This window comes from Cyrtonyx montezumae, unplaced genomic scaffold, assembly GCF_038088225.1.
Source record: "Cyrtonyx montezumae isolate F1298 unplaced genomic scaffold, pur_monq_1.0 scaffold_17, whole genome shotgun sequence".
Lineage (NCBI taxonomy): Eukaryota > Metazoa > Chordata > Aves > Galliformes > Odontophoridae > Cyrtonyx > Cyrtonyx montezumae.
The window spans coordinates 34,895,549-34,913,761 of record NW_027071903.1 but is presented as its reverse complement, the minus strand read 5'-3'; the positions used below and the strand labels follow the sequence as shown (position 1 = coordinate 34,913,761).

Genomic DNA, 18,213 nt, shown 5'->3' with positions numbered 1-18,213 from the left:
TTCTGCTACAAACATCAGCTGCACTGCACCTTAATGACACTAAATTGAGCAGAAGGGAACGGCACCACTGCATTCCCCCAGCATTCATTCCACCATCGTGTGGGATGGGACTCAGCCCTGCCACAGGAGGGGACAGTTTGTTCACAACACTTTTCTGAGGCAGAAAAACACTCCCTAGAAAGCACTGCATGAGCTGGACAGGACACAAGGACTTAGCACTGTAGCTGGCTTTTGGTGAGCAGCCTGGCCCAGCATGAAAAACGTGATGGAAATATACCGTCCTCCCCAGGACAGTGACCTGCCCGCTGTCCTGTACCACATCCACCTGATTTTATCTGCCATGACAGCGTCACAGCATAGGCTAACTTACGTACTCTACGTTATCTTTCCCTCTAAATAATAACCATGCACTTTTAAAGTTGTTGAGACTTGTGTTTAGGACACCTAGTGTGTCCCAAAGCAGAAAAACCACCCAATCTCTCTCTGACCAACCGTGCAGAAAGCAGAGGTTCTCCTAAATTCCTGTTCAGTGTCTTCGAAACACCTCCTTTTGATAAGACCTTTTCCAGTTTTAAACTACCTCTGTAAGAAACCCTTCTAAAAGCTCTTATGAATGCTTCAATTGCAACACTTCATTTAATCACACAATCCATCACGCAAGCATTTCTGCTGAGATTCTGCATGGGCATCGACCAGCTCAAACCCTGAGTCTGCATAACCCTACGTAAATCCTAACGATGGGCCTCTCTGTCTGATGAAGGTGAAATACAGAAATACCAGCTAGTCATAGCTGAAAGGCCACGTGCTCTGGGCCTGCTTTCCACTCTCAAATGGAGGTTTGATGGAGGGCTCTGTGTTGCATGTTTTCACAGGGACTCTCCCCATCGCTGAACTCAGAACAAATCCATTCCAAATACAGACAGGCGTTTTAGCAAGAGTTAAAAGCATGAGTATATGAACGAGTACACAAAGCCCCTATTAAAACAGTTTGATGTTAATTTTCATCTGATTCTCCCAAAGCGCATAAGAAAAATGACAGATGTTTGCATACCTCCATGAAGGAAATCCCTAAACTCCAAACGTCCGAATGAATCCCGTACTGTTCTCCTGAAATCCGTTCGGGCTGCAAAGAGATGGAGAGAAACACCTTGAGCCCAGCGAGCAAACACCCTGAGTGTCCTTCTGCAAAAGCTAACCCAGGGCACACAGACCAGCTGAGGAAACACCAACAATCCTAAAGCTTGCTTTTGCCTTTGCAAAGGACTCGGGCAGTGCTCGGACTCGCGGCCACGCGCTGCTCCGTGCCTTGCAGGGTTGGCCTTGGCATTTGTGTTCGGGCTGTTTGAGCCAACAAAAAGCCACCGATGTGCACACGTGCAGCAGAGCACGAGGCCAAGCTGTACGAGCCCATCAGTGGTACACACCTATCTCTGAGCCCGGACGCAGCACTGAGGTAGGCTTACAGAACAGACTCCTCACTCTGCGTTGGGCAGTAAGTGTGGCTTCAAAGGCAATGTTCTTGAAGTCCAAGTAATAAACGAAGTCACGTGACAGAGGTTTCATTTTATAGGTCTTTAACTAACTTCACTTTTGATCTATGGGAAAAAAAAAGACTTCACTCGAAGCTATTAGTGACAAATTTAATGCCTCATGAAATAGAAGGCTGCAAAACGTAACTGCTGGTTTTTACTTGAAAGCTACAATTTCAGCATTTCCAAGGTCAAGTGCAGCAGGAAGTGTAACAACAAAAGGCTCCAGGAGACTTCTCTCCCCACTGTGCTGCTAATGCACCTGTCTAGCCCCACCATCTACAAAGCACCGGCTGTATTTTTAGTCCTTAATAATCCAGAGACCTTTTTTAGAAAACCAACTCCCAAATCGGTGCCAGCCCAATGTGTTTTCTGATGTTTACTCTGCACAGCTAATCCCAGGTCAGGAGCTTTTACTGCAATGTGAACATTAAGTAAAAAACAGTGTTGCCTGCACTGTCTTCAAGGGGAGCCTTCCAAAACTGCTGTCATCTGAAAACAAAGAGAAGCTACAGCAAAAGGCTTTGGATTGAGCCATCAAAAACGGCCTTCTTTTATTTTAAATATATAGCTTAATTTTTGATGGTTTCAAATTCACTCCTGATGAGTACGCTGTGAATGGGATGATGAAAAATTCATTAGCAAAATAATTTTAACACCGGGAGTCAGATCAAATACATTTTAGCCTAAACCCCTTTCTCAATCAATAGAAGAATGCATCACAGTCATCCAGAGAGAAGAAAAAACATAACCTATGTGATGTACACCCGGGAAAGAGAACAGTAATCTTGATTTGTACGCTAAAAGCATAACGCAATTTAATTATTAGATCTGCTGAAGACCAATCTAAGAGCGAGAGCCGAGTTGGAGGAGTTAATTACTCTGATGCTGTTGGCTTGTTTGAATCACAATACTGCAGTTGCTTTAGAGAGCAGAGGCACAGCCACCAGTGTGCTTACCGTAATGTACACGACCAGATTCTTTCTTTAAAGAGATTTTGATGCACGTAATATTCCAGTGACAAAGGACAGCCCAAGTCCTTCTAGGATAGTGGCACGAGTGTTTCAGAAGCCACATAATGACTACACCTTGACTAGAAAAGCACTTAGCAAATAAATGGGCACCCTGGGCTGCTTTCTCCTTACAAGAAAGTAAGGAAAAATACCTGAAAGCGATGAAAGGTCATGGATTTCTCTCTCCACTTTTCTGAGGTTTGAAAAACACAAGATTCAACCATTTCATACTGCTGCTTGCACTTTGGTGCTGGGGGCTTTTTTGTTTGTTTGCTGTTAAACAAGCTGAACGCTGATTGTTTTCCCCATCGATACCATGACATCGGTAGTCGGCTAATAAGAAATTGCAGTGACCAAAAATGAAAGACAGCAGTTATCACAAGCCTAAACCAAAGCATTAAAGTTCTCACAGAGACGTGGTGTAGTGGCTTGGTATTATCAGCCCAGATATGTAAGCTTCAGATTTGGACGTGGCAGTTCCCCATGGGAAACACCTACACCAGTGCGTAGGTATCAGAGCTGCCCGTGAGAGCGACGCGCACTCAGCGCTGCGGTTCCCGTTCTCTATGCAGTAATGCCATCAGTGCTCTGCAAGGACCTAGGGGCTCCCAGGGGAAAGCTGTAGTTATTTGTTCTTAAGGTTGGTCTGGCTCTTCTCTCTCTTCTCTACGTTCCCTGTTGCTGCAGCGCAAGAAAGACAACTAGAACGCGCACACCAAGCAGGACACTCTTGTGATGTTATTCTCCATGTCACCAAGGCCTGCCGCTGTCACAGAGCTGCTACGTGAGTGCAGAGATGGGCAGGGGGAGAGGAAGTCTGAGAACTGACTTACGATACATCCCCACCACGCAGAACAGGACTGTGAACAAATAATTCCATTTAAATGCTACTCCTACATAAATCCACTTACCGCCATGTAAGCATTTGTTCCGACATACGTCTTGGCTATAGAATTCACCAGCTATCAGACAAAACAGTCTGTTAGAACAATATAAAGATAATGTGGAAATAAAATGGGCAATTATTCCTCATTTAACCTACAATCAGCATCCCTATAAATCAACTAAAAATTATGTAAAAGGAAACAAATTTATCCGCAAAGGCATTAAAAATGATTAAATCTCTCTTTTGTTTGGAGCGAGAGTTCCAATTTAAACACGCGCCGCATTACCGTTTATGGCAGATAACCTTAAACAATTCTGTTAAGCAGGATACTTATTGCTTTAGTACCCCACACCAGTCTGATATAAAAAGTCAATTTGACGTAGGATTGAAGGCGCTCGTTTTTCAGTCAGCGGGCTCAAGATGCGGATAAAGCCACATTCATCACTTGAATGCAACGAGCACTAAATACGCTCGGAGGGACAGCAGACCCTGACAACTTATCATACCGGGCTGACCTTCCCTTTGGTCCTCGCGTTTGGCTGAGAGTAAAGGTGCTGAAATTCAAATCACCAGCACAGCAAGCTCGTGGGTCACTATCAGAGAAGTTCTCCAGGGAGGCCCAAAATGGAAATTAATTAAAATTTGTGCTGCACATTGTAAAAGCCCACCACTATTGTTACTCCCAATATTAATTTTTATTGTGGGCCAGTTGGGCTCCCCAGACACATCTCTCGTTCTGCCCTCCCTTTTGTCTGGCCAAAAAGCTTTCATATCAAAGCTGCATATCAATGAAGTTTGCTATTCGTAAGTAGTAATTACAATATCAGCAGTTTTTACTGTCATTAAACAATGAACAATCATATTCAGATGAAGAAAAGTCGCCCGGAGATTAGAGCTGAATGGCTGGCTCCCAGCAGAGGGGGGCTGCCCGCCCGGCACCGCAGACGTGCGATGGATTACCTGGGTGCTCACCCCGAAGTCACACAGCTTCACCTGCCCTCGTGTGTTCACCAGCATGTTGGACGGCTTCACGTCTGCCAAACAAAACCAGAGGTCACCTGGATTATCCTGGAGACGTACAGAGATGGTTATGATTCCAACACAACCGCTGGCGCGACAGATTTTAACTGAATATTGCAAAGGTATGCTTTGATTGCAACCTCTGGTTCGTAGCTGACATCAGCACGGGTGACATTACACCTGTCCCCCAAAGACCAAGGCACTCTGTGCTCCGAAAGCTGCAGGTGACACCAGCCTGAGAGGAGCCACCAGTGCTCTGGAGGATGGGATCTGGAATTCAAAGCAATCCTGACAAACGAGACTTGAAAAAAATGCACTGAAATTCAATAGGGACAAGCAGAAGCACTACGTTTAGATGAGGATTAATCAAAACAACCCAGTGCCCACGGTGGGATGGGGCTGCAGGGAAGGAGCTGCAGGAGAAGACGATGGTGAGACAAAGCAGAACACTAAAACTCCCATAGAGATGTACAGGAACAGACGTGCACCGTAAAACCAGACTGTAAGTGCAAACATCCCATCGCTGACCCCCTCTGATGCACAAGAAGTTCTGTTGCACGCTGTAAAACCAACGTGCAAATAAAGCACTGAGCACCCAGCCAAGCCACACCACGACAACAGCAGCGTGCGCAGTACGGCCGCGTTTCCACTCGGGAAGATGAGAGCTCATCCTAATCACTGCCTTCTTCTGCTGCTATGGGTTAAATGCAGCCACTCATCTCTCCGCCTTCTTTAAAAGGGAGCACTAGTTGGGCGCAGATGGATGAAACCCAACTAGAAAAGAACCTAATTTGGTTTATCATTAAGTTTGCCTCTCTTTAGCAGATGTCTTCTGGTACCACAGTAGCTCGCTTAATTTGTCCCCGTAATGTAAAAATGTATAACCTCAATTAGCAAGCTGATTAAACACTTCCCTATATTTGAGCTAAAAAAACACTTTAAAAAGAGTGAGCGTTCCATAACGCTTTATAGAGCTTCACAGGATCCTCACGTTTAATTTCGGTATCAATACTTGGAGTACACTTTGCAATTTCCTCCCAAAGCCAAAAGGAAAAATCAGTCCCGAGCTTCTCCGGATCAGCAGCTCTGGGTGTGCTGACCTCTGTCCCAGCTGCAGCAATGCCCCCAGCACACTGTGCTTCTGGAGGATGGTTACCTGCCCTCTGGCTGCAGGTGCTGAGGACCAGGGGATGGGCACAGCACACCCGTGGGCCCTCGGCTCACCCTGAGCACTGCACGGTGTGCAGCCATCCCACCCGACCTTCCCAAGGACACGGCAGCAGCATCGCTTTCTGACAACACCACAGTCCTCTTGCTCTGCTCAGTGCAGGGCTGGGCAGACAGGAGGATGCTCTGAGCATGAAACGCCACGACCCCACAGAAGGTTTCCTTCTACAGGGGCTCAGCTAGGTGTGAGGAAGAGGCAGATCTCCTGGTTCTCACTCCCTTAACACGACCATGCCCAGAGGAAACCACTGGGGTGCATCCCCTGTCCCCGGGCCACCACCTTGTGCCACGGGGGATCAGCAGATCCCACCTCCCCACCCCTGATGTGTGGCACCTGACAGTAAGTCAATGTAATTTTAATTGAATGGCCATCTGTCATTCATTAAGCATCGCTTGATCCGAAAATCCTTCCACTTGCTAAAAAGAAATAAACAAACCAAAACATAGCACCAAAAAAATCCTAAAAGAGAAAGATAGCAACGGGCAGGTGGTCTGTAAGGAGCGAACGAAGGCAGTGCAGGTCAGGACTTGCAGAGCAAGCCGCAGCCAAGCAAGCACTGCTAAGAACAAATCCTGTTTGTCTCTGCAGCACAGTTTACATCGCACAACACATGGAGAATGTGAGCAAATATCTGCTACGAATCCCAACGGTTGTGTTGGTTTCCTGGAGAAAAAAGGAAATGACAACCAGAGACAAAAACGGCACTTCACAAAATGCCTCAACGTTGAAAGGAAGGAGGAAAAAGAATCACCCCATCAGTAAATTAGCCATTACACTCATAAACCACTTCATTTAATGGGTTAAATATTTTTTGGTTTTGGAAAACAAATGTGCATAAATAATGTTCTGCACCATCTGTTTGTGATTAATATTACTGTTTAGAAGTGAAAGAATTTAAACAAGAGCCAAAAGGGGTCATTATGCTGCCATTACCAATGCTTGCTTCATACAAATGACTTCCATGAAGCATCATTATGGAGGATGAACAAGTTCTCTTTGTGACCTAAGTCGTTTCACCTCTGCAAATAAATGGGACCTCCAAGCTCTTACTTACCAGCAAACACAAACGTCAGAGGTTCAGCTTTCCCAACACCCGACATTTCACTCATCTTGGTTCATTGAAAAGCAAACTGATTTATGATTGTAGGGGGAAAAAACAACAACACAGGTTTCTAAAAGCTGTCTCTTGACTTTCAGCATTTTCTACATGTAAGGCTGCAACACACCAGGTTCAAGGGAGACCAGATAGAAAAGAGATTTCAGCTGAAGACAGCTCACAGAACATTGCTGCAAACAAAGTGGAGCTGCTGGAAGAATGAAAATATTTCCAATATTTTCTTGCCACAATGACATCCCCAGCGCACTTTTTGCAGAGGCCATGACTTCCTATTTTTATTTGTCTGAACTGAGCCCAGCAGTCTGTAAGCGTGCAGGTATGGGTGCAGCCACGCACGCACACAGTCTGTCCATGCACACCCAAGTGCCCCATTGCCTTTGCTTTCACTACATACATCACTAAAGCTGATCAGTTCTCACCAATGTGAGGAGCGCAGCTCAACCTCGAGCACCACAAACAGGGACACAGTCCCCACCACGCTGACACAGAACATGCTCAGGAGCTGTGGTCCCAAGACCAGTGCAATAAACACCCACCTGCAGGGCTGTATGGGAACTGTTGGATCACAGCCTGAACCACTGATGGATCACTTGAGGCAAGCACTGAGTCAACCACAGGAGTACAGGAGAAGGCAATGCACCTCTGTGACCAGAAGGGGTGGAGTCTGGCTCCACATTTCCTAGACCTAATTTAAGGGCTGACCACCAGTGGGGAAGGATCTCTTTGTGAAGATCGCTCCTTTAGAGCCTAGAACACGAGTGAGCACTTTATTTTGATAGTCTCTCTCCATCATGACAATCTTTCTAACTATACAATCTTTAAAATATCTTGGTTACAATACTATTTGTCATTATTCATTCTGTTAACCACACAGGTTCGTACACACACACACACACACACAAATACCCATCAGTACAGTTAAACACAAGTGGGTAACATTTATTTCAAACATTTCTTTTAATAAGAAGGCGAGAGGAAAATGCACCAGATAAAATGCACGTGGTCTATACTTATTCTTGAACTTAACAGGTTTTGGTTTGTCTTTATACAAACTTTGACTTTGTACGTGATAAGACTTGTTTAATTGCTAATTCTGCTGTAAATCTAAGTTAATTTCTCATTACCCTTCCATTTCTACTTCTTATCCTCCGGGGAAAAGAGCACACTTATCATTGGGACATTCTCACATCTTCCAAAGAAGCGGTGTAGGTGTTAATCTCCCGTTTACGTTTGATGTGGGTGCGATGCCTACGACTACAGCTCTGCGTTTATTAATATGCACGGCTATCACCTCATTAGTTGCAAGGTACGTTTTGAAGTGAAGCTGTAATATTTGCTGAGATGTCTGATCTGGAATAAAAGCCTCGTTCATTGTGTTTCCTTCGCTTTAATCCGTGCACTGGCCACAAACCATCATTTGCCGCACTGCACCGCACAGCTCCCTCACCACGACTGCTCCTGCAGCTCAGTGAGCAATCTGGGCCTTACTGAGAACTCTGGGCCTGTTACCCCACCTGAGCATCCCGCCCAGCCTGCCTGACGTGTGACCATAAGGAACTCACAGCTCCATTTTCTTCTGTTTACCTCTGATGCATTAAAAACAGTAAAGGGCTGAAGGAGACTACCATGAGAAACGTGTTTTCCTTGTGCTGCACTGCTTGCTGGTACGACAGGAAAGCAGAGGTAAGTGCACGTGTACTCAAAGAAACAGGCTCCTGAATAAACACCACTGGGCCCCTCTGTGCATTCTGCATATTGTTCTCACCTACCTCATCAAACCCAGTAACAGACCAAGGCCAGAAAAATCTCAGTTGTGACCAAAACCCCATTTCCGCACTTTTGTTTAGACCACAGCAAGGATCATACATAATTCATCGAAAACTCAGAGCTGCTCTCTATCAAGGCAGTGAAAGCCATACATAGAAGGGGAAACTCGAGGAGCAAAACTCAGGTTCGAGTTAAAATTTACAGCAGGACATTACAGTTACAGTATTTCTGCCTGACTACAATGCTCCTCCATGGCCCTTAATGAAAAAAAATCAAAAGAAGGGGAAAAAAATATTAAAAAAAAATCACAGGACCTGAAAAGGAAAAGCTGGTTTGAAAAGGACAGCAAGGACTGTGCTGCCCATCCATGGATTTTCCAGCTCATTTTTCTGCTCTTTTCATTCTGATGTTTGCTGAGGCATCTAGAATGGATGTCCCCTTGCCTGGAGTGGATGGAGCTGTTAAACCTCAGCGTCTGGCAACAGGAAGTCTAATAGGTCAAGTGTTTAAACCAGCACCAGAAATGGAGCCTCCTCGGTAACTGTGCCTGCACCCAGCCAGCCACGGTCTCTGGGTTATTTCTGTTCTTTTAATCCAGGGACAGCCTAAGGTTAAATACAGGAGCAGCCTAAGCTTCAAGGTGGGGCAGAAACTCAATGCCTGGTGGTAATTAGGATTTCCTATTAACTTCTTCTCAGGCACCGCAGAAATGGACACCCCCAGAGTCTTTCTCACCTATTCAGTTCCCAACCTAAACTGTTCTGCTTGTCTCCCTGCCTTACACTTCTCCTTCAATCACAACTGATGTCGGTTACTGCACGCTCCAACTGTGCACGCGGGCTGAGTGAGCAGATGGGTTAAATTAAACAGTATTGTTAGTGACATTAGGAGCCAGAGCTGTTACTTTCAGACACTTTAGAAACATTATAAATGTAATGAGTTTCTCTTTTCCTTTTATATTTGGGGAGAGGAGTGGGGGAGAAAGGGCTTCTTTGTTCTTGAAACAGCATTCTGCACTCTTTTTAGAGCACATGTTTCTCAAAGTTCTACTACACCTCAACCCAGTTTTATATTAGTATTATACTATTATTAAATAAAACCAAGAGCAAGAAATAAATGAGGCTTTTAAGAAAATACAAGTTAGCTTCAGGAAGCAGAAGAGGCAGCAAATGGCTTGTCAGGCCCAAGCAGGTTTCTCTAATTATACACGACCACGGTGGAGGACAACAGGTGACAATCTTGGAGGCGTGATGCTATACAAAATGCTTTTCTCCCCTTCATCTATTGGGAAGTCCAAGGAAAATGAAAGAGAATAGAGGTAAAAAAATTCCATCAGTGAATCTGCAAGGCTAATGGATAAGATTCACTTTGTGCAACTGCACTGCAATCAGATGTGAGTTTGGTGACTGCTTCTGTGTTGTCAGAACAGCATGGTGCTCCACCGAAAAACAGAAAATATGTTACTCACCTCTGTGTAATATCTTTAGACTCCATAAATACGTAAGGCCCTTCACAACCTGAATTCAAGAAAAAGCAACAACACATTAGAGATCCTTGGTGAGCAACATCACACATCCATGGGCACGTGGTGGGAAAGACACGAGATCTGGGACCACGAGAAGTGGAGATGGAGCATCTCCTCCCAATGGTTCCAGGCTGCAGAGGAACCTCGGACGGAGCTGCTGGGGATTGCAAGACAATGTTCTTGGGAACACAGAAGTAACTTGCTCCCAGAAAACCCAAAAGCCCAGAAAACAAACAGCTGTCCAGCATCACCTTCTGTTCCTTCTGTATTCCTCCCCCCTGCACTGCTCCCATCACCGTCAGAATGAACCGTGAAGAGCTGTTACCCCAGCACCACAGCGGAGCATCAGGGGATGTGTTTTAATCTGGGGCATGTGCTTTTGTACTAGGAATGCATGCACATTTCCACGGGCACAACATATCCGTAGGCCTCTTCTTTCAGGCCCAGCAAGTTCACTGCCAGATCCGACGGCCACTTTCTTTAATCCCCACACAGATATGATTACAACAGCTGAAAATTAAATAAGACATTGGGTCAACTCCCACCGAGGGCAGCTGAGTTCTGCAGGTGTCCTCTCTGCAGGCTTTACTTCTGCAAGGTAACTAACCCCCAAACGTGCACTTTTAACACTGAATCTTGCTTCTCAGATTTACGTTTTCCAGGTCGTGAGGTCCAACCCACACATTCCTGCCTTTGCTTTTCACCCGCACCACCTCTGCTCTGTCAGCCAGCCCTTGTCACAGAGCAAATCCTTCCCACAAAGTTTCTATCCATGCAATGACATTCCATCTGTTTCCCCGAGACGCTCCTCTCTGTGCACCTCCAGAACAATAAAGCATTTCTGACACTTGTGAAGTTGCAGGAGCTTTTTTCAGACAAAACAACCACACTGCTGGCCAAGTAGGTCGAAATGAAATCGTTTCTGTTACAGTGACCAAGCAGAAGCGCTGCAAATAACACACAGGGGGAGAAGCAGAGAGCACAGCTATTTTCAGCCTTCCTATTGGATTGGAAACTCATCTTAAAATTCATTCTGTAACCAAAGACAACATAGGTGGAATCCAAATCTGTCCTGCAAGCCAACTAATGATCCCGGATCGCCAGCAAAAAGCTCTGGATGGCAATTCCTCAGCGCCACGCTCACGCCATTCCGGCTATCTCGTGGCCTCAGATGGTAATTACCTGCAACAAAAGGCCTCAGTCCAATTCTGCATGCCCTGCGGTGTGGCCTTGCTCACTTTATCCTTTCAAAAAGCAGAACGGGGGAATTCTACTCACACAGCTTTTGACATAAGGAGGAAAAAAACAAAAGCATGGATATAAAAAGGGTATGCAACATTTCAGGTTTCCTCCAAAGGTGAAAGAGATTTTAAACACATCAAGCTTCTCTGGTTATTAAACATAAGCTTACACCATTTAATGCTCTTGGATAATCATAAAACTGTTTAAAGTATGTATCCACAGACAAAAAAGGAAATAATTGGGGGGGGGGGTGATGGGGAAATCAACAGCTGTAAGTTATTGCACATCTCTTATCATGGAACATGTGCTGAATAAGCAACTATAAAGGCACTTCTAAACAAACTCACGTTCAGACCGTCTCAGCAGAGTACAGAGGAATGAAAAGAGGTGTTTTTTTTTTCCCTTCAAGTGAGGCTGCAAATACACACGCAGAAAAACCCCAAACAGGAGCCTTAGTGTAAGGCACCTATTCACCTAACTTACAGCTGTCCATATACGGGAAGGACTCTACGTATCAAATCTGATTCTAAAATGGTGCTGAAACGGAGAACCTTGTGATGGAGCATCCAGCAGGAATTATTGGTATTCAGCAAAGTGGGTTTTACAACAATGAGTTGACAAAGCCTTGACACAAAAAGTACTTCCACCCGCTGTCAATCACTCACTCTTGTGACAGTTCAAGTGCACATCCTTTCAGGGAGAACTTCAATCAACATTAGCACTCAAAATACAGTGCACAATGTCACTGCTTCAGAAATTGAAGTGAAAATAAATGCATGAAGTGGCAAGCAAAGGTAGAAGAGATTTTACATTGGCAGACCCAAATAAATACATGGCACACAAACAGGAGCCAGCACTTTGCTTTGGGATTCCCAAGATATGCTTTTTCCTTGCAAAAAAAAAAACCCAAACCAAAAACAACACAAAAACACCCAAACCCTTCAGCTCCCTGCACAAATAAGGAGCATGAAAAGACACATTTCCCCTGCGTGCTGACACTGCCTCACTGAGACAGCCAGGATGGAGTCAGAGTGCTCTCCAGCATCCCGGGGAGCTGGGTCTGCTCTGCCCCTGGTGCCATGGTATCCTGCCTCTGGAAACATGGAGCAGCACCCCAAGCTCTGGCAGATGCTCCCCCTTTGCAGGCTCTCCTTGCATTATTTCCAGCGTCCTGGCTGTCAGCTTCAACACTCTCCCCCCAAAATAATAACTGACAGCAAATTCCTGATGCTTCAGCCTGAAAGCTGACTGTCTGCCACAATTAACATGATCACCTCTCCTGCGTGAATCAGATAACAAGGAGGGAAAGAAGGCAGTGCTGCACCAACTGTGTGTACACCACATGCCACGTTCGTGCCCTCTAACAGACACCTGCAATGCACAGTGCAAGTATTTACAACAGCACTGCGCAGAAACAGGGCAGAAAAGAGGGAAGTGAATACTCCCTGGGCTATGGGAAGTCAGGGCTGTCAAGAAAGGGATGTGTCGTGCTCAGCCCCATCCTGTGCAGATCAGGGAGGGCAGCAGAATGACCTTGAACACGGCTCAGGATTTAGCTGAGCACAGGGGCACAGTGCTGGCTTAGCAGACTGGATCTCATCCTGGACAAGCTCGTTGCTGTGAGCAGGACAACTGCTTTCAGGGGTCGTCAGCCCAGCGCTTTTCACAGTGATTAAATTTATGTACTGAGAAAGGAAGTAAGAAAACCACCAAATCAGAGGGGGAAATGCTGGGACACTGCTAAATGTCCCCCCATTGCTTTCCTTTGGAAATGGCTTTGCTTAAGAACTTCTACAAGTACAACAAAAAGGTACTCTAATTAACAGATGTGCAGGTCACACGTATTATTAAGCAGCTTCAACAGACTGATGCATTGTGCACGTCTCAGGAGAATAAAAGACAAATGACTCTGTGTATAAGGTGCAAGGAAGATAAAAGGAAAATAAGAGAACACAGAAGCTCCAGATTCTGTCCACAGAATCCAAGCTCTAGCTTTTGTGTGACATTCTCCTTCCCATCAGTATGTGAGCAGAAATCCTTCAGGCTTTGGGTAATCTTCACAACCTGTTCAGGGTGGGGCTGGCAGTATATACACACGACACTTGGCCAAAGGTGCCATAATCCACACACCAGGCTGCTGGGCTCTGCTGAATTTCAGGCACCAAGATGAAGGGCACTCATTTGTGAAAACTTACCGGCTCCGTTCCCGCTGCTCCTGATAAATGATGGAGCAAACAACAGCTCTCAGTGCCTCCTTCCAACAAGTCTACTATGCCAATTGAGCAAGAACTCAGCACTAGAGCAGAGGGAGCTGCCAGTGCTGGTTCAGCCTCAGCGCACACCTTCTGTTGCTGGGAAGCAGGAGGAAGGGGTGAGCTCCTCTTCGGAAGCACCTGCTCCTTTGTTCACCTCTTTGCTGACCCTCTGCACCGCAGCACTCACAGTGCTGCAAAATAAAGCAGCAAATGAAATCACTACGAAAAAAGCCAAGTGTCAGTGTCAGGGAGCCACGCTCATCAACTACCAGGTTTGTAAGGTGATGACCCTGCACCTGAACAGGAATATATATCTAAATATACGTATAAAAATACACATATATTTGTTTAAGACATAAAAGATGGGGCTGAAGCACCACTGCTACAGAGAAGTGGAACGGGAAGAGGACATCTGCAGCACACCAAGCTGGGTGGGCTGGGGGGACGGGGGGGAGACACAAATAATTAAATTATAAAGTACGTTAGCGTGGATGTATTAATTACACAGTATGAAGCGAGATAAGGAAAAGGAGAAGGATTTGAATAAATGCTCGGAGGGCCATCCTGGTATCATTACACAATGATACCCAGCATCAGGAATGTGAGGATACTGGGAGCAACTCACCATCCACTGCTCCATGGGGAAGAAAAGATGAAACGTTTTTACTCTGAACTAAAGGTGAAAAGCATTCAAATTCCATAAGAAACTGCTAGGCTATATAATGAGCAGATTTGAAGCTACTTAGAGGAAACAGCATCAGAGAAGGATGTTCATCACTCTGGGCAGGCCACACAAATTAAGAGAAAGTAGAGCTGTGAATTACAATGAACAGAGACTAAATAGCTGCCTGTGTTGGATTAAAGGATTTAAATTGTCAGCTTGATGTATAATGAATGTGAAAACCCAGCACTTAATTAAATGGCACACGATAGAATAACTTTGTTATGCTTTAAACTGCTTAAGTTATCAAAGTATTCCTTATATTTAGCAATTGTTTAGCAGCGTCCCTCCCTTGTGAGATCCACTGAGACACTGGTCAATTACCCACTGTTCAGCCTTGGATAAAAAAAAAACAAAAACAAAATACTTTTTTTTTCCTTCCCCTTTTTCTGTTCCATAATCCACATTTTCAGTCACGGCTGGTGAATTTCTAGCAACACAAAGTCACAGAATGCTGCTGAGACACAATGGTGGCATGCCAGGTGCTGCAAGGAGCCCACTGTCAGCCCCCTGCTACAGACCAGGCACGTAGGGCTCCTTGCTCACCCCAAAATGGCAGCAGAGTGATCCCAGAGCAGCTCCCTGCTGCCTTCTTATTTGCCTTAAGGAGTATGCCCACCCCAGTGGGAAGACAGAAATGTGTTCCTGGTAACAAGAACTGGTGTCATTTTTCAACCCAAAATCAAAGTTTCCAACCCAATCTCACTGTGTTACTTGGTGCAGAGAGGGTGGGCAGAAGGGAAATGGCACACAGAGTCAGCAGAAGTGGCCAACGAGGGATCAGCACGAGGCCAAGTACAGTGCTGAGGAACAGAAGGCCTCAAAAGGCAAACTGAAGGAGGATAAGAGGACTGCTCCACCCTAGAAAAGGTGATCTCAAGAAGCACAGCCATGCAGTTCTCCAGTAAGACGTGTCTTTTTTTTCCCATCCCATTCAGCTTATCACATCCTCTTACATTCCTGGAGCCATTGGCAGTGCATGCACTGGCCATGCAACGGGGTGATTTCCTTCACCCCTCTTTCGCCCAGCAAAATCTCTACAGCAAATTGGCTCCATCCGCGCATCCCCACGACCTGAACTCCAGGGGCAGCAGAGCCCTCTGCCCTCCAAGATGTGTCCCTGGGCATGGGTAGGGCGGGTGGGAGGAGTGACAAAGAGGATGGATCCCCCCTTCACATGGGGGCAATGAGGATGAGGGTTACAGAGATAACTCAGTGTCCCAAAGGAGAAAGGGTGCACTCACATCAGAGTTACATGCCCAAATGAAAGCAGAAGGAGAAATAAACAAAGAAATACTTACAGCTACTGCTATTCTTCCCAGTACGTGCTCTGGAATTTTTCTATACACATCCAAAGAACCCCCTGCAGGGACAAACAAAATGTGCTTAGGTAATACAAAATGAAATACTGCCCTAGATTTTCAGTCACAAGGGATTTCTATGCCTTGGTTATTACTAAAAACACCATCAATGATATAACAATAAAACTGTGTCAGAAATAACTGACCTTAAAAATCTACCAAACTCTGAATAATCACAAGAAGCAGTGTTCAGTTCTCTTCTCACCCATGTTCCTTATTTTATTATGTGGCATTAACGCTGCACCTTCTGGAAAACCTCCCAGCCAGAGGACACAATACTGAAATTGGAGAACTCAAAACCTCTGTGTAGGTTCTCAGGGACTGACAAAGCCACAGTAACAAGACAAAGGATTTCAAAGCCAGAAGTATTCTGCCTGTCCCCAAAACCTGGTGCAAGCATTACGCAGTACATCTGATGCAAAGCTTAAACCCACACTCGAAATCAGCAACTCACAGCGCAGTGAGTTGGGCTGAGCCTTGCAGACTGTGTCCACACTGACATCTGAAACCCGAGGAGCTTCTGGGCAAGCAGATGAGTTTTGCCAGAAAGCATGGGATGCAAGTTCCCACTTTGGCACAGGAGCATCCATCGGCATCAGACACCAATGGAGAATGCAAGAAAAGTAAACCATGGTCCTACAGACATCCCCCAAAATAGAAAGATCATTTCCCTCATCATTCACATAAGAAATACAAGACCAAACTAGCATTAGAACCTCCCTGGGATGGAATACAAATTCTTGGCTAAGGGTGCAAATCTACAATTGAGAATTAAAAAAACCCAAGGAGAATGGGGAGAACAAGAAGGAAAAAAAGGACAAGCAAATTACACGCAGAATGTATTACACTTAGCTTGCAAGAACGCATAGGCTTACTGCAGGCTGAAGGCTCTCAGAAGTGCTCAGCACTGATCTAACTGCCCTCAGCATAGCGTGTGGATTGGACTGATGTCACCAATGGGAAAAGAGCTGGGCCAGTACTCAGCATTTAGCAAAGCTGCACTTTGCACTTCGCCTGTGGTTCTGTTCTTAGAAGTTAAACCCATTTGTTCTGAAACGCTGCAACGTGAAGAAGTCACAAGGTCCTTCTTCCACTCTTCAGTCTCAACACTTCCTTATTCTAACGATCTTTTTTTCCCCTTTTTACAAGCAAATGGAGATAGAATAAACAGAATGAGGAAGGAGCAGCACCACATAGCTGCTGCTGATTATGGGAGCCAACAGAAGCCCACGCTCAGCATTAGCAGGAACTACCTGGACCTTTAGACTTATCCTTCTGCTCTGGATTAAAATGCCCACTCTCATACAGCAAGCAGCTAAGTGCTGCTGTGCAAACAGCTGGGGAAATGTGCCACTCCTCTATGGAGAAAAAAAAAAAAAGACAGTGAATAAACATTGTGGACCAAATTTCCAAACCCAAATGTAAATGGTTGGCTCCCGAATCTCTGCGCAGGCATCTAGGTGCAGTCTGATGCTGCACCTCCCACTGTTCCTATGGGGAGTTTAGTGGGTGCTGAGCAGTTTGAAGGAAAAGAGACAATGGCACGGGTAAAAGACAACGGTGCATTTCAGCATCTTCATTTACAAGAACATCAGCTCCATTGCAGACACCAGTGAGAAGAACAGAAAGCCTCATCTCACGTCTCTATTGATCTTTATGATCACTTGGCAGGTGGAAGGGGAACCCAGGTCAGTACAGCCTCTCACCTGCATCCTCAACCCATCACAGTCAAAGGTCTGGGCAAGAAGAATAATTGGCAAGGTCCCTTTATTTGCATTTTGTTCTTCCTTTAAATGATTGCTGTTGCTTTCTGCCAGGAGAGCACAACGTGAGGCAGATCAGAGGTCATCTCCAGTATAACCCCAAATAATTTCTGCGTGGTCAGTAAACACCAGCGTCGTCCACATCACGAGGGATGTGTGCCCTACAGGCTTAAATATTTCCAAACAAGAATTTGGAACTGCAAACATTTATGTCCATCGTATTTAAGAGTCTCTGGATTAGCAGCACACACGCTCCAGGCAGACACGTGTTTTGGCACGAGCAGCTGCTTCCTTGCTGCGTGTGATACTGCTCAGCACAGGCATGCAAATCTTGCAGTTGCAAGAACAGAAAAGAGAAATGGTGAACGGTCACGGAGCACAAGAGCACCCACAGATTTAACCTGTAGACCTTTTCCATCCAACTTTGCAAATAGGGAAAATCTGAGAGAAGAAAATGTTTGGGAAGGGGACACAACACTCGCTGGAACAGAGGCTGGAGGCACAAAGAGGGAAACAACAGTAGTAAGAGATCATTTTAACAGGAAAGAAACAAAACGCAGCATAAAACCCTACAGGGCCTTATCTGTGCTCCCCATCAGAAAGACAGAAACTGTTCAACAGTGCATTTGGCTTGGGGATTTTTTTTTCCTGTCACAGAGCCTTTCCTCTGCAGTACATCATTGGTGAGATCCTCACTTCTTCATCATACGCAGCTTAACCGAACCTTCGTGCAAAACCCAGGCAGGGCAGAAAATGCCAGCTCCAGGGGAAGGCCTGCAGGAACGC

The 18,213-nt window shown here is 45.5% G+C and overlaps 1 protein-coding gene across 2 annotated transcripts in view; it reads right to left on the bottom strand.

Annotated features, from left to right (window-relative positions):
* The window catches only part of MAP2K5 (mitogen-activated protein kinase kinase 5), a 111,147-nt gene that overhangs the window by 50,842 nt on the left and 42,092 nt on the right, over positions 1–18,213 (bottom strand). For both annotated transcript variants that reach the window (XM_065734088.1, XM_065734089.1), the window contains exons 12-16: positions 15,605–15,666; positions 10,029–10,077; positions 4,389–4,462; positions 3,454–3,504; positions 1,052–1,123 (exon numbers count right to left, since the gene is read on the bottom strand). In XM_065734088.1, the coding sequence (XP_065590160.1) occupies positions 1,052–1,123; positions 3,454–3,504; positions 4,389–4,462; positions 10,029–10,077; positions 15,605–15,666 (308 nt within the window). The remainder of the gene's footprint in view (positions 1–1,051; positions 1,124–3,453; positions 3,505–4,388; positions 4,463–10,028; positions 10,078–15,604; positions 15,667–18,213) is intronic.